Here is a 16186-nt window from a genome sequence, read left to right on the forward strand (position 1 = left end):
AAAGCTTTGATTGACCTTGTCTTTTTAAGATGTTTAGCATTAGTCGTTTGGTTGAGTTGAAGCCTGATACCCCAGTATCAAACATCTTGTTGCTTGCCTGCACCATAACCTTTTTGAAAAATGTTAGTCAATGAATCATGGGATAGGTTTGGGCCGGGGAAGGATCCACCCATTGGAGCTTTAGTCAGACACATCTGGAGGAGCCTTTGAAACGGCTGTGACACAATCAGTGTTTCAAATACAGCCCCTGAATTGAGCCACAGCTTGTATCTTGAATAGCTTAGTAACTGTCTCTATGCTCATGTTTTTCAGCAAAGACTCAATATGACTTTGGACCACAAGTGCCAGATTTTCCAGAACCTGAACGGGGCAGTTGGTGAGAAATTGCCCAAACATTTATTCTATGATTCAATTTCCTGATTATCTGCATAATATTTGTCAAACATTCCAAATAATGTCATTTAAAACCCAAGTTTTCTTAGTAAACTTAAACCTGTGTCATGATCCCCGTTTCGCTCGCACACTTCTGTGAAAGATCGCATATTTTCAGAGAACTTCTTGGCAACTTACCCGGCAAATTAATAAGCTTTGCCGCTCTTGTCCATGTGGTAAGTCCGTTTTCATAACGTGGTCTTAAATGTCTCATGTTCCTCCTTCTGGCAGACGAAGTGCTTCTCAAGTTTGGAACAGACCGAGTGAGAGTCAGAAACACAGCGCACGACTCTCTGCCGGTGGTGGTCCATGGAAACGGAAACACCAAAGTAAGTAAGGAATAATGAGCTCACGCACATGTTATATAAATATATTCAACTCATGGCATATTGTGTACTTCTAAGTTATCTAGGAGACCGCATATAGCTTCGGGTTGAATTGCTGAACTCTATGTCCTTTTTGCTGATGACTTTCTATTGGCCAATGCCTTTTAGATTTTCCTCCGGCTAACACTCATCGCCAAAGATTGCATTTCAGTGTCTAAACTCCCATACAGTCGGGAAATATGCATTCTGTTCATGTGATACTTCCCAGAACCAGCTCATAAAGCCAGCTCCTTATTCAGTGGAGAAAAAGGATCTGACCAAAACTACGCTGTCATGCAAAGTACATTTTCTCCTTCATTCCATGTACATTTGAGTGACGGGCTCTGCGAGTTGAAGAGCAGGACATCCGTGCACATTTTCTTCCCTGGTCTTTTTCCTTCCCCTGACTCTTCACACGTCTCGCTCCACCACCAGCTGCCTGTCTCTGGTCGCTCTTGGTGAGGAACCAAACCCACCACAGTGTTGAGTCACTCTTCCCAGAGGCCTCAGCATCTGGAGGAGACGCTCTAAACTGTAGATCACAGAATCTGTGTCGTAGCAGTGGTTTTCTAACGCTGCTAGATGGATCTATTACCATTAGTTAATATTATTTTCCGGTCCACACGCCAAGATCAATCTGGTGACAAATACATGATCACTCTTTAACGGCTGTAATAAATGATTCATAAACAGTAGCGCAATGGAAATGATATGTTCCCGGACCATTTCTAACATTAAGCCCACTAAATACAGAGCAGTTATGATTGTGATTGCAATATGCTGACATTAATGAAGAGAACCACGGTGAGATAGCTGACTGACAACTGCTGCGTTCCCTCGACTGAAGCATGCAGCAGTTTACTCACTTCTTAAGAAAACAGAGCCGTGACCCTGCCACTTTATCCGGATTTCCTTATCACCTTATCACCATATTGCAAAGTTTCTTCTACTCCCATGTGAGGCAGAATGCAGCCTCAGATCCTCAGACAGGGCTCAGCTGGCGGTTTATAAATCAGGACTTCAGGACTAAACGTGACCAGGCTGTGGTTGTCAATGCCCCTCAGCTCTGAAACTCCTCAAACTGGATTGAAGATCTGAGGCTTACACAATCAGTCAGAATCAGTTTTATCACTAAAAACAGCATTTGTTTTAGTCCAGAAAAATGTTAATCCCGGTTCAACCATGTAAAACACTTTGTAACTTTGTTATGAGAAGTGTATGAGTTTGTTTATTGCTATTTATTATCACTAGATAGTCAAGTCACAATTTCCGTGATATCCTTTACCCTGTGATTCTTCTCAGTCATTTCACATTCCTCCAGCAGATCTGAAAATCCAAAGTTGTTCACAGTACTTTTGGTGTAAAACAGAGGAGTCATGGAATTTTTGTTTATGTTGCTATTAATCTTCCATAACCAGTTGTTCACCTGTGTTGAATTCTTTCCTTTACAGATGTATCTGAACTCCTTAGCCAACTATGTCCCCGACACCTGGAACTATGAAAATGGGTGTGGCCACTGCGACGACGATGTTGTGGACCTGTCTCAGTTAAAAGTAAGTCCCACAAATTATCCCATTCCATTTCTATTTGCTGTCCACTTGAATCCGTTTCTAAATAGCCACTGTGGAAAGTCTGTCTTCAGCCTCCTCCCTGTAGAGGAAAGGATGAAACACAGCCTGGTTATTCTAGCATGAGCGATCCATCTATCAATGACAGTCTAGACAGAAGGAGGGGAGCCCAGCCAGTCCTATTTCAACAGATAAGCATTGGTGCCACACACAGGTCCGTTCCAACAACAACAGGTCATGCACCCATTGGTCCTTTTGGCCCCTTTTAAAAGAGCATAAGTGCCAAAGAAACTACTTGGGGAAGCGGAAGCCCTGCGCTGCTGTGGTGCAGGATATGGCTTCTGGGGTTTTCGGCAGGGCTCACTTAAAAGGGTGTCACTGTCGACCAGCCTTGCTTTTAGTGGGCATCGCAGTATGGGTTATATCCATAATAATAAGTTATGGCGGTTTTGCTGAAAATTTGTCACAAAGTTCAGCCAAGCACAGCAACGTATAGACGGCAGGAATGGCAGGACCTAGGAAATATCTCTGGCTGTGTGGTTGCGTCTGTCAAAAATGTTTTAGTGTTTTACAAATGTACTTCTCTCTTTCTGAAGCATACACACAATTACAGTCAATATAGGTTTTTTTTTATATTCCTTGTTTTTATCTACTCTTCGCTCTAAACCTGTTTAAAAGTGCAGCAAAATGGGGTTTCCTGTATTCCTGTAGACTCCTTAAATAAACATGGCTCAATAGTTAAAACTGGAGCTGATTCAAGACAAACCCAGGTACGTGAAAGGCATCTCTGTGCAGGCTGCTCTCAGTGACCTTCTATAATGGATGCAAAGAAAACACAGCTTTGCAATAATAGACCAGTTAGTGGACATTTCATTCCCCTGGGCTACCCTGTGTTCGGGACAGAGACTTCTGGAAGATCAGCTCATGTGGAAACACTGGACATTCGGCCCTTTCTTGTGGGTAAAAAAACATTTGGATCTTTGTGTACTTTGGTCGTAGGACTGAGTTTAGGTCGTATATAGACACTGTGCTACACCACCAGAACCACTCCGGTGCCAGCCAGACCACTTTGCTGTACACTGTAGTTGTGTCTCTTGTGTAATAGGTGTTGCTTCCAGTTTTCGGTTGCTATTCCCTGTCCCTTTCTGCCACTCCCTTTCCCTTTGCTGGCTTTCCACTGTCATTCTGTGACAACTTCAAGCTCCAACTGGCTGGATGCACCAGCTCTCCCTTCATGTGCCTGAAATACAGGCATTGCGGAACATGCAAATTAGACGGTTCTGCTCGGATCCCCTTTGATCCCTGGCCCAGACCTTCTCTGTGAACTGGTCAAAAGGATCAAGAGTCCAGACTGAGATGTGTGGGCTGGTGCTGGAGTGTCATGGGAAAATGTTTCCTCTTCTCTTCATCTCTTGCATCATTTTCTGTATGTCATTTTAGGCTTAGCTGTCTGAGCGATAATTGTGTACATGTGCTGTTCTTTATAGAGAGTCACACGTGGCAGTGAGGGTTAGAGATCCTGTAAAGCAGTTTGTTAATGTGTTATAATGTCAACTTAAAGTATATTTTTTAAAAAGAACACTGCAGAGAACACGCACAAGGGCCACATCCGTTAGCTAAATGCTATGAGGTGGTAATAAGGAAAAGAGAATGTTGTCATGGATCCCATCTGTAACACCTCCGTTTGTTTATGTCTAATGCGAAACGTCAAAATCCTCCATGATTGATTCTAAACAGTGTTCCCTTAACGGGGCCTACTTGTTTAAAAAGTCCTAATTTGTCTCTCCTCTAATCTAAACAGGAATCTCCGAATGTGTTGGTTGGCGTGTTTATCGAGCAGCCGACACCATTTCTTCCCGAATTCTTCCAACGGCTGCTGACCCTGGATTATCCTCATGATAAAATCCGCCTTTTTATCCACAACAATGTGAGTCTCCAGCTGCTCTGAATTTCTTATTTTTTCATAAACATGACCCCTTGGATTTGACTCCCGATCCATTATCCACTGGCTCTCTCTCCTCAGGAGGTTTACCACGAGAAGCACATCCAGAAGTTCTGGGAAGAGAACCGGAATGTGTTCAGCAGCTTCAAGGTTGTGGGACCAGAAGAGAATCTGAGCCAGGGAGAGGCCAGGAACATGGCCATGTAAGCGCGCCGCTTCTCTAAATCTATCATCTCTCAGAACCTGTGGTCTGAAGAACAGAATTGATGGAGCCATGTTATGGCAGCGTTGGCATAGATTAATCATAGCCTTTAGAAAAGGTGCCGGCTGAAGGCTTTTTCTAAGCTTCCTCGTGGTTTCTATTTAAGAAATCTTTTCTAAATATTTAACTTTGTGAATTGAAGCACGACTTTCATGGATTTTTGGGGGCTGTTGCTGATACTGACATGATGGCCGATATATAAAAAAATGGCAATGATTTCAAGAGGCTCAAGTTTGCTGCCTTTATGTACAAAAAGATGTAGCCCTCAAAGTTCCACGGGTCTAGAGGGCGGTGCAGAGTTGAAAAAGGTTAATGGTGAAGGAGGTTATGGAGTAAAAGCAGCTGTTTGAATTAATGTTGTATTTGCTGTCGTTTCTTACCAACGCGCAAAGTCTCTCCTTAAAATATCTTTCTCGAGTCTCTTGAGCTGTTGGCTACACTGCCCCCTCCCGATTTCTGGTAGTACTGCTCTGTTTCGTGTGCTTTGTCTGTATCTGTATCTAAGCTTTGGGAGGACATCCACAAATATGGACATAATGAACTAGACCCTTTAAAAAAATATTTTGTTCAAAAAATATAAATGAGACATTATAGAATAATATGAAAATCTTTTTTGCCTTGTTTATTTTGTTATAAGCTAATATTAATGCTGATACTGATATGTCAGAGAATCGCTCATATCAGCCAACATATATATCGGCGGAGCTATTGTCAATGGTCAGCTCAAAATTCTCCTCGCTAGTTGTTTTTATAATATCTTAATCTGGACTGTAGGAGAGTGTGGAAGTGATTTACTCCGTGGCAGCATCTCAGGTGCAGATCCCCCCCCCCCCCCCACAGGGACCTTCCTGTCATTGTTGAGTGTTGACTAACAGTCTGTTGTCACAGTGATATTTCAATCTGTGAGGCCTCAACACAGCGATCGGATCAAAAGCAACGCAGCCCTAAAGAGCGCTGGTCAGGACATCCCTATAATGAAGAAGTCTAGGGTTTATGAGAAGCCTCTAATCTTCCTACAATCCTATTATCCACTGGAGGCTTAAAGATAGTCAGTGAGAGTCTGACTGTGCAATTAAAAGTGACATCTTATACTTAGGCGCTGATAAATTTCAACTTGTGGTGGTGATTACTTCCAAGTATTTCTCTGACTGTAATCAGGGCTGGAATATACAATCACGTCTTTCTCTGCCATGTATGTGTCTTTTTGTTTTTTCAATCAGGGATCTTTGCCGTAAGGACGCTTCGTGTGACTTCTACTTCAGCATGGATTCGGACGTCATGCTCACCAACAGACAGACACTGAAGCTCCTCATCGAACAAAACAGGTAAACACACGGTAACCGGGACACGGGCCGGATTGGAACACGTCCAGCAGACCTGCTGGTCAGCCGCTGTGATCGTTGAAGCATTGAATTCATGCCTCCATTGGCCAAAGCAGAGGAACATTACAGCCGAGTGAATCGAAGTTTAAAAATAAGAGGCCCTGGCTTCCTGTTTTTGCCTGACCACATGGAAACAGTGAAGGAATCCATTGCTCTAACCCCCGAAATGCCACTTTGCATTATATAAAAAACAAACATGCAGAGCTGTTTTCCTTCTGCAGCTCAGGACTGTGAAGAAAAGCTTCCCACAAACTAGATGTCATTGTGGCTGTGGGATTGCATTGTGACCTGTTGGAAGCATGCAAAGCAAAAGCCTTTCTAGGATATTTAAAGACGGCATGAGAATTTTCTACTGGCACAAAACCTGTGGAAGTAAAATGCCAATTTATCTTATTCTGGGCATTTTAGCCTTAGCATGTAGCTTAGCCCATATCTACCCATGCCCCATTAAAAAAAAAGCCTGCCTAGTTTCTTATATAATAGAAAAATAATTTGTTTCATTGTGGTTTGTGGGACTAGAAGAAAAAGCAGTGGAAAAAATCCAGTGTTACAGTATCTCATGCAAATTGAAAGAAACAGACAAAAGAAAGCCGAGCTGCAGAAAGCGATCCAGTCCAGCATTACGTACGGCTCTGGTTTGCGTTATACACTTTCTACGATCTGTTACCGACTTGGCTGCGAGCGTACATCTTTCCAGTGAGAGGCTGATCTCCTCCTCTTCTCCAGCGAGGCACTCGGTGCATTAGTTGGTCGGCCTTTTGCGAGATGTCACTGAGTTGTATCTGCCTCAACAGAATTACCATCTCCCCGCTCTGTCTCCTGCTTCCCTACAGAAAAATAATTGGTCCCGTTGTCACCCGTCACGGGAAGCTGTGGTCCAACTTCTGGGGAGCCCTGAGTCTCGATGGTTATTATGCCCGCTCCGAAGATTACGTGGACATTGTGCAGAGAAAACGCATGTAAGTCACAAGAGGCACACACAGCTACGGCTCTGCATTGTTACGGTTCACACACGCCATGTATATATGTTTAGTGCTGTTCACGACTGTAATTATTGTGCTGAAACGACTGGTGCCCGTGCTAAGCCATAAACAACAAGCTCATTTCTACGTTGCACATATGCAGAGTCAATAAAGAGAATCACAGCCTGAGGCGTGAGAAAAGCAGAAGTCAAATTCACTTCTCCTCTCTGACAGACTCACACTTTCTCGTTTTTTTTGTTTTACGAGATTGAAAATAAGTTGAAATAGCGGCCAGATGGCGCAGAGGAATAAACATCCGCCCACCGCAGTGGAAACCCAGGTTTAATCACCCATGGACGACAGTGAGGGATCCGGTTTCTGTCGCTGCATTAGCAACTCCTTCACTCCTGGTAGATAGAGGGGTTAGGAGGTGAAGGGAGGTGGGATCCGGGAATAGTTTGACTTTCCAGGACAACACTGTGTGTGGTGAGAGATTCTACAGCGTAATGGAACTATTCGTCCCAAAATGAGAGAAACTGGTGCTAATCCAGGGTGAAAAAATTATATTTTGCACAACTGTTATGTTCCTTTGGACGTGGTTCTAAGTAATAGTTCTAAAACTGTTTGTCCCTGACCGAATTCAAATGATCTCAGCTGCACATTAGTGGTATTTACTGGATTGTATTTGATGCTGCCCAGCAATAACCACTAAAAACCCTATGAAACCACATTTAAATCTGCTGGATATGTATTTTTATTGGATTAGCATCAAATTGCCCCACTCATAGGTGACAGGGCTCTAAAAATATGACTCTCAAAATGTCAAGGAAAATGAATCCATAATCCATTCAAAGATTTGCCCCATTGTCCATCCATTTACCAATTGTCCTGCAAATGCATTCAGTAGTTTAAACGTAGTCCTGCTGACACACACACCGAAGGACAAGGGCGAAAAACACAACCTCCTCTGTGGAGTTATTGAAATGTCTTTTCCAACATGTACCATACACAGTTTCTCCAAACAACTCTTCACCTGTAGTCACGGATGACTTGACGACTGCAATGCAAAGTCTCCTCCAGCGTTTGGGCGGTTGGCGGCTGCAAAGTGAGCTCTTCCTCTCTTGTTGTTTGTAGAGGCCTGTGGAACATTCCTTACATGGCACACATTTACCTGGTCAAGGGCACGGTGTTGAGGACTGAAATGAAAGAGAGGAACTACTTTGTCCTGGAGAAACTGGACCCGGACATGGCTTTGTGTAGAAATGCCAGAGACCTGGTAAGAAGGCCCGGCTTCCACCTTTAAGGATTCATGTCTCTAAAGTAATATTCTGTATTTTAGCCATGTAGTCTTTAAGAAACGTGTCTAAAACCTGTCTGTGTAAAGACGTAGCTACTTTAAAGGACATTTATACCGGAATATTAACGTCTGTACTAGAGAAAATTTTGTTAGCGTTATTAGTTTATAAATGCAATGAATCTTAACCCTGACAAAAGTGAACAGCTCAACGGAAACCAAAGATGAAAGCTGGGCAAGTATGAGCGGACTGAAATGTCTTTGTCTGTCATCGAGGCATGATCCTTGCCTGTTTATGGTTTCTCTATGGTGTGTAAAGGTTCCTTCCTCCACTTATATCCCATCATTCTTCACTTTCTTTCGCCCTCATTGTCATATGAGCACAGACAGCGCAGCCTGTCTCAACACCTGGCTGTGCTAAAGCCGACAAAACCCACCTTGCGTGTGACTGAATGTGTTTTCCTTTCCCTGACGGTTTTACAAGCTTTTAAAAAATGTGTCTCCAGCTAACGCTTAACCTCACTGACATGTCCCCTGTCCCCTGTGCTCCGCTCGAAACGACTACCCCGCCGGATCCAATCCCCGGGTACTTTTGGATTGATTTTCCCAGCATGCACTCCTCTTCCGTGTTAACCCACAAAAAACATCAGCTTCAGAGGGAATCTTGCTCCTTTGTTTCATGCAGGCGTGTTCCCCCTCCTCCTGAGTTTCCATGTATGTGACGTATTTTACATTTCTACCGTGTCTCTGATTCTGAAACAATGATTCATGTTATTCTATTTACACGATGCTTCTCCTCCATTTTAGACCAGTCACAGAGAAAAAGACTCCCCTTCTCCGGAATCATTCCATATGCTCAGGCCCCCAAAGGTTTCCACTTGTTTTGATTACTCTGCTTTGTGAAACATCCATTTCCAATGGGTTAGCACTGAGAATCTGGATCATTTCCTTGACAGACTCTCATTTGACTAAAGATTTCTTGGCTCCGCCGAGTTCAAATTTGGAGTCTAAGTTGCTGTCCGTGTTGCTGCCTCATGTCTATACGTAAAAACGATGACTGGCAGCTCTTTGGAAATCGATGTTGACCTTTTTTCTTGTGATGAGACAAGCAGACTTGTCTGAGGTAGAGAGAAAGAAAGACCTGAGCTCTGCCCTTTTGTAATTGTCACTTCCTAGAGGAGATGAAGGAGGAGAAAGTGGAGTTCCTCATGCAAGTCCCCTGTCCTGATGCTTTACAGAGAGCAGCCCAACCCCACAGCAAACACATGCAACCACCTGCAACCTCTAAACACACCGACTGAATTCAGACTAGGCTCCAAGGAAATTCTTGTCAGTCTTAAATCATCGGCTACAAACCTCAGCTTTCACCCACCATTTGAAAACGAACATTTGCAGAATCAATCCCCGATTCATCAATTTTTGTCATTTACGAAGCCTAGTCTGACAGAGTCCACCCCCTCCCCCAACACAGCCCCCCCTCCCACCCCCAATGCTTCAACATAGAGGGAATATCATTCCTGGACTTGCTTTATCCCAACCTGCCCAGCACCCCCCCCCCCCCCCTCTGTTCCTGTTCTCCCAATCCTCTGCCCTGACTGCCCCACCCCCCCCACCCACAACCCATAAATAATCTTAGATTATTTATATGGCACCTGTCTCTGTTTTTGGTTCTCTCTAAGATTATCACAGTTGATTTCAGTGTCTTCAAACACACTGAAATCACACTTGATTTGAGTTTTTGTGCAAATGAAGCTTTTAAGTAGTTTGCCACGAGTTTTTTTTTTCCTTTCTATTTTATACCAGTGCTAACCTTAAAAGAGTCATAAACATTTACCATAGTCATAACCTGCAGTGCACCTCATGCACTGTAGATCTGCACGTGTTATAGTCGTTATGAATGCTTCCTGTGAGACATTACTGAGATTGCTTGCCTCCCTAAAATCTGTGAAAGTGACTTGATGTTTTTCCCCGTTTGCTGCAGGGAGTCTTCATGTACGTAACAAACCGTCACGACTTCGGGAGGCTCATCTCCACCGCCAATTATAACACTTCTCATTACAACAGTGACTTGTGGCAGATATTTCAAAACCCCGTGGTAAGTCATTATGACCTCTCCTTAGTCTTCAATCATAAAAAATAGACATTTCTTTCTGAGTAGCAGCTATAAGGAGCAGCCACCTGTAAAGGTTATCAGACATAATGGATTAGAGATGGGAGACAGATTTGACTTAATGACTCCTGACTGATAAGGCCGGGTGATTTACAGTAGTTGGCACGCCGGGTCGTGCTTTGCAGGAGAGAGGATTATCTCTGTGAGGTATGCAGGTCAGAAAACAGTCCAAATAAAAAAAAGGCCACTAATCCGAAATTCTTTCTATTTCCAGGACTGGAAGGAGAAATACATCCACGAAAACTACACTCGAATTTTCACTGAAAACTTACTGGAGCAGGTTTGTATTTACCGTGTGTTTGACATGTACAGTAAAGAGAAATGACGTGATGTCGTGCAGGAATCCCGACATCTGCTTTTAGCAAGCAGGATCTGGGTATCGCATCAGTCAGGGCAGCTGGAGGTGAAGGTGTCAGTGAAGTGTATTCTCAGTTGTCTCTTTCTGCATGTTTACAGCCCTGCACAGATGTCTTCTGGTTCCCAGTGTTCTCGGTGAAGGCCTGCGATGAAATAGTGGAGGAGATGGAGCACTTCGGTTCCTGGTCTGGGGGCAATCATGAGGTCAGTAGAACTGCAGTGAACACCGGGGAGACACATAGTGGCTGATGTGGGTAGCTACGCGTTAGATGTACTCCGTTATATGTACTTGAGTAGTTTTTTCAATAAATTGTACTCCTGAGAGTAGATGTTTTGCTAAATACTGTAATTCTGACTCCTACTCGGTTATATTCTTGATGAAAAATATTTATTTTAGACCTTTAAGGTTCAAGTTGAAGACACTTGCTGTAATATATTAACTTCGTGCAATACTTATTTATTTTTAAGTGTCTGAATTACATGCTTATTATCGTAGAGCTGAAGCCTTCAAAGTCTAATAGTATTTGAATGTTTGGTTCAATGTGTGTTGTATTTAACAGGAAGTGAAAGTAAGTAAATAACACTGTAAACTTTATTGTTCCAAACATTCCTCCGTCAGTTGGGTGAATTGTGCTGGGTCATTATCTCCGATCCACCTCTCTCGCCCCCGTGTGAGCCAGATGTGCTGAGCGGCGAATGGCTTGTTCTTAAGATTTTTATTTTTTGTGTTTATTAGGACACGCGCCATCTCGCACACAGACACACAACTGATGATCCGCGGTCTTGTAAACACGTGTGCTTTTAATTTTTATCACCGTCTTCTCCAGGTCCGACATTTAAATATGATGGAATAAAACATTATGATGTTGTGTTTATGGCGTTTAAGTCATGCGGCCGGTTTTATGTGGTTTGAAATTGGGCATTAATCTGCCTAAAAGTTTGCCTGGGAGACTAAATGTGTACAGATACTTGGACTAACTCTGTGTGGAGAAAGCGCTGGGCTGGATGGGTCATTAGGTCTGACGCAGGCAACGGCACAGCCTGCGGTTTTGCAGACAAACACATAGACGCGTCATCATCATCATCATCATCATCATCATCACACAAAGAGGACAGTGGGTCATTTGTTCCATCGTTAATCACACTGCAGTGTTTTGCTTTATCTCCTCTCCTCCTCCTCCTCAGGACAAGCGGATCACCGGCGGCTACGAGACGGTGCCGACGGACGATATTCACATGAAGCAAATCGGCTTCGATAAAGAGTGGCTGCACTTCATCCGAGAGTTCATTTCACCCATCACGTTAAAGGTGTTCTCGGGCTACTACACAAAGGTGAGTGTGTCCACAGGGAGAAAGGAAGGGGAGATAAAGAACGAGCTTCACCGATGTTCACCTAAAAGCTGAAACAGCAGGAATAAAGTTAGCTTATTTTCCTGGGATGAGTTTTGACTCGTCTTTGACATTCTTGAGCTTTAACAGCAGCTGACAGCTTTCACATAGGATGATATATTCAAATGTAACTGGATGTTATCATGTGCTTCGATCGCAGGGTTACGCCATAATGAATTTCGTGGTAAAATACACGCCCGAGAGACAAGCGTACCTGAGGCCCCACCACGACTCCTCCACCTTCACCATCAACATCGCCCTCAACAACAAAGACACAGACTTTCAGGTAAAGAAAAAAAGAGTAATTCTGATATTAGAGCCGTTTGACATCTGGATATCGTCAGGTCTGATTTAATCTCAATGTTCCCGGGACCCACTGACTCATTCCACAATTATCAATCCAATCTTCGACTGTCCCTCACATTCTCATGTCCTCTTCAGGGAGGGGGCTGCCGTTTCCATCGGTACAACTGCTCCATAGACTCACCCAGGAAAGGCTGGAGCTTCATGCACCCAGGACGCCTGACCCACCTCCACGAAGGCCTGCCCACCACCAACGGCACCCGCTACATCGCAGTGTCCTTCATCGACCCCTGAACGACTGTAGATTAGTCCTCCGACCTTTGCTTTGCTTCTCTTTCTGTCACGTTTGTTCTGTTTTTCTTTTCTTTTCTTTGTGCCCCAGATGTTTTGCCGATGCGATCCTTTTCTTTAAAGGCAACTGCTTTAAAAGAGTAAATGATTGCATTAAAAAAAAAAAGGAAATCTCTGTCAAACAGAGAGTGGAGTGGAAAAGGGAGGTGACGAAAGCAATTCACACATTAGATGCACAAGTAAGAGAGACGATGCCAGCAGGGTGCAGCGCTTCTGTTTCCCATTTAAACCATTAAAATCCCAGTCTTTACTGGTGCTGTAGCTTGTCATGATTCCCAGGTAACACACACTCGTGCCTTTGCTAGCTGTGCCCTGCTGTCGTGCAGCTGTTGTGTATCTATTTGCGTTTTTAGGTAAGATGTCACTGAATGCATTTATACTGTAAAGTCACACGTTTCTACTGGTGCTAATCAACAATCCATGTTTCTGCGTTAAAATTCCAATCATACATTGTTGGGGTGTAAATTGTTTTCCGCCCTTAAACAATCCAGATGTGTGATTTCAGTCGAATAATTTGTGCCCACGAAAAAAATAAAATATATTTTTGTAGTTTTGCACATCAGAAAAATATAATATCAAAAAACAAAGAGGCAGAATTCAATATGAATTCCGTTTGAAGGAAGTTTAATTTTCTGTTTTACTTGAAAGGCTTCGTTCTTGTTTTGGAGATTGGCAACATTCATTTGAAAATATTTTTCTTCGATATTCCTCTGCAAAGATGTGTGTGAATGGATTTTGGGACTCAGAGAATTAAGTTGTTTAACTTATTGTCAAATTTTAATAAAGTTCTTTATAAGAAATTCGATGTTCTCTAGTTTTTTTTTTTAACTCTGAGAAATCGGCTCACACCAGCCTAGTTCTGCAGCTTCTCTTGCTCCTCTCAGAAAAAGGAAGAAGACATTTATCCGCCTGTGCAGATTCTGGCAGAAGCAAAGCAAAGTCTGGACGGGATTACGCTCCACCGCGGAGAGGTTTCCATTGTGTTATCTCTGTTACCGGCGCTTCTTCCAAGTCTGTCAAGTTGCTCTGCCGTGAACACGTCACATGCAAAAACAATCAGGCCTGTTTGTGGAGTCCAGCTCTGCACGGGGCTGAGGGAGCAGTGTTTAGGGTGTGGTGTGGTGTGGTGATGTAAATCAACGTAGCTCAGTTTACATGAGGGCCCGAGTGTAAACATGCGCACGCAACTTCAGAGGAGCTGCACAGATGGTGGCTGTGAGCCTGGTGATGGAGGGGGGGGAGTATATCGACTGGGAATGGTTCATAAATATAACTTTCGACAACCAGATATACAAGAGAACTGTGATTTCTCAGCAGCAGTTCCATGTTTCTTCACGTACAAACCACAACACTGATCATTATCAGTTCACTGGTGAAACATCTTCTGGATTCCCAACTCCCTATCAGATCTCATAACTTTTGTAGCACACACGACTCTCTGGAGAGACGACCCCTGCAAGGCGGACTCCCCGGGTACAGGCCCGTGTTTCTGCTCCCCTGTAAAGTCTGTGTGAAGGCTGCATGTCTGCAGAGCTGCTGTGAGAGTGTGTGTGGGGGGGGGGGGATGGAGGAGCTTTGGGTCAACACGCTGCTGAAAGAGTCCTTTGTGTCCGTCACTTCCCTCCGTCCGCCCCATGAAAGGTGACATTGATTCCTGCCAGGCGCAGTCAAACCTGCATTCCTCACAGGTTCTCACAGGAATGATTTTTATCAAATGGCAGTAATGGATGTTTTTTTTTTTTAAATCTGATTTACTTCTACAGTTGGATGAGGAATAAAGCAAAGTGAATACCTGAGCTACAGTGACAGGTTGTTTTAGATTCCTTTCTACCCTTTAGGAGTTTACCTCAAGCATTTGTGTGTTTTTTTTTTCCAGTGATTTCACAGTGAGGCCCCCCTCCTTGGAACTCAGTGAATACTCACGCTCGGGGTCAGCAGCTCTAAAGACGGGTAACATGAGACTCGACCAAAGTAGATTTGAGTGTTCCACAAACTGCAGGGTGCCCAGTAGCAGACAGCGATTTAGCCATAACCGAAGTGTTTGCAATGATCCAAGAATGTGAAGTGCCTGAGGCCAGTGTATGTGTGGGCGAATACAGTGTGTGCTATCTGGTGCCGATGGTTTGGAGGAGGACAGTCATGCATATGTGCGTGCAGGAGCGGTTCCAGGCCTGTGGGTCACATCTGCACCATTTTCATATTCACCACTTGAGGGAAAGAATCCAGGGGTTGTTGCAGTACATGCCCGACCTGGCATGACCGGGTGTGTCCTCACTTTTTAAAAGGACTGTTTGATTGTTAAGACTTGGCTTTAGGGTTAAGTTTAAGTTTAGGTTTGGGTTAAGCATTTAGCTTGGATGGTTAAGGTTTGGGTGAGAGGCTAGGGAATGCATTATGTCAATGAGTGTCCTCACTAAGATAGAAGTACAAACTTGTGCTTGGGTGTGTGTCTCTGTGTGTGTGTGTGGGTGTGTGAGTGTAAAGGTTCCAGACGATTGACTTTCTGTATATTACTCAGATTGTATTTAAAGAGGAGGGGGAGGACTAGGAGTGGAGGTATCTGGGTTCATGCACAGTGCAACTGACAGTCAGAGATTAGTGGAAAAGAACTGGAAGAGAGCCTGTGAACAGAGAGACAATTTTCAATGCATATACACATATCAGCGCGTGTGTGTGTGTGTACGCGTCTCAGTGTGTACATTTGTGTATTTTTCTACTTGTGTGTGCAGTTCAAAGGGAGTTAAATTCGTCAAGTTTCACATATCTTGCAAATTGACCAAAGTATATATATCTAGTAGCTGCGTGTGTGTGTGTGTGTGACGTAGCCACATTAAATGAAAGAACGTCTGAGTGTGAAACCAGTGTGACCCCCTCTGTGCGATTTATTACCTGGCAGCTTGAGCATCCGCACCATGTTTCACATTCTTTGAAAAGCGGGAAACGCTGAGTTATGAGGTCTGATGGGGCTTTAAGGGACATGCACCAAACTAAAGAATCAAATAGAAACTGTTGTTTCGAGCAATCGACGTCACTGTTATTGTAAATTAATAAAAATGATCTATAGTTTATAATGATGATCTGTATTTGCACATGAGGAACATTCGGGTGCTTGTTTATAATAGTGCCGGAGAACACAAAAAAACCTCAGTATCAAGCGTATTCATTGGTTCCAGTTGCAGTTACATCACGTTACATTATCCCTGTTGACTCAGAACCACGCTTGTTGTTTAGAACCTGTGTACGTCCATTATCAAGTGGTGAGTTTGAGTCCTGCAGCAGCCGAAGAGAAGGAGACTTCACTTCTTTGATTTTAACAACTTCAACCCACTGACTCTGGCAACAGTAGCTACTCTCACACATTGTAAAAGGTTTTCCTTTTTTTGTAACATTTTATTGGGCTCTTAAAAAA

The 16186-nt window shown here is 43.6% G+C and overlaps 1 protein-coding gene across 2 annotated transcripts in view; it reads left to right on the top strand.

The window, feature by feature from the left end:
- The window catches only part of plod2 (procollagen-lysine, 2-oxoglutarate 5-dioxygenase 2), a 30933-nt gene extending 17356 nt beyond the window's left edge, over positions 1-13577 (top strand). Inside the window, exons 6-20 of one of the 2 annotated variants that reach the window (XM_053412752.1) lie at positions 313-376; positions 664-761; positions 2249-2350; positions 4167-4292; positions 4389-4510; positions 5790-5894; positions 6785-6910; positions 8048-8189; positions 9015-9077; positions 10189-10302; positions 10592-10657; positions 10834-10938; positions 11920-12066; positions 12284-12409; positions 12565-13577. In XM_053412752.1, the coding sequence (XP_053268727.1) occupies positions 313-376; positions 664-761; positions 2249-2350; positions 4167-4292; positions 4389-4510; positions 5790-5894; positions 6785-6910; positions 8048-8189; positions 9015-9077; positions 10189-10302; positions 10592-10657; positions 10834-10938; positions 11920-12066; positions 12284-12409; positions 12565-12720 (1662 nt within the window). In that variant the 3' untranslated portion in view covers positions 12721-13577. The remainder of the gene's footprint in view (positions 1-312; positions 377-663; positions 762-2248; positions 2351-4166; positions 4293-4388; positions 4511-5789; positions 5895-6784; positions 6911-8047; positions 8190-9014; positions 9078-10188; positions 10303-10591; positions 10658-10833; positions 10939-11919; positions 12067-12283; positions 12410-12564) is intronic. The other variant, XM_053412753.1, reaches the window with a different exon arrangement.
- Positions 13578-16186: the final 2609 nt, after the last annotated feature.

The sequence above is a fragment of the Pleuronectes platessa genome, chromosome 20 (assembly GCF_947347685.1).
Source record: "Pleuronectes platessa chromosome 20, fPlePla1.1, whole genome shotgun sequence".
Taxonomy (NCBI): Eukaryota; Metazoa; Chordata; class Actinopteri; order Pleuronectiformes; family Pleuronectidae; genus Pleuronectes; species Pleuronectes platessa.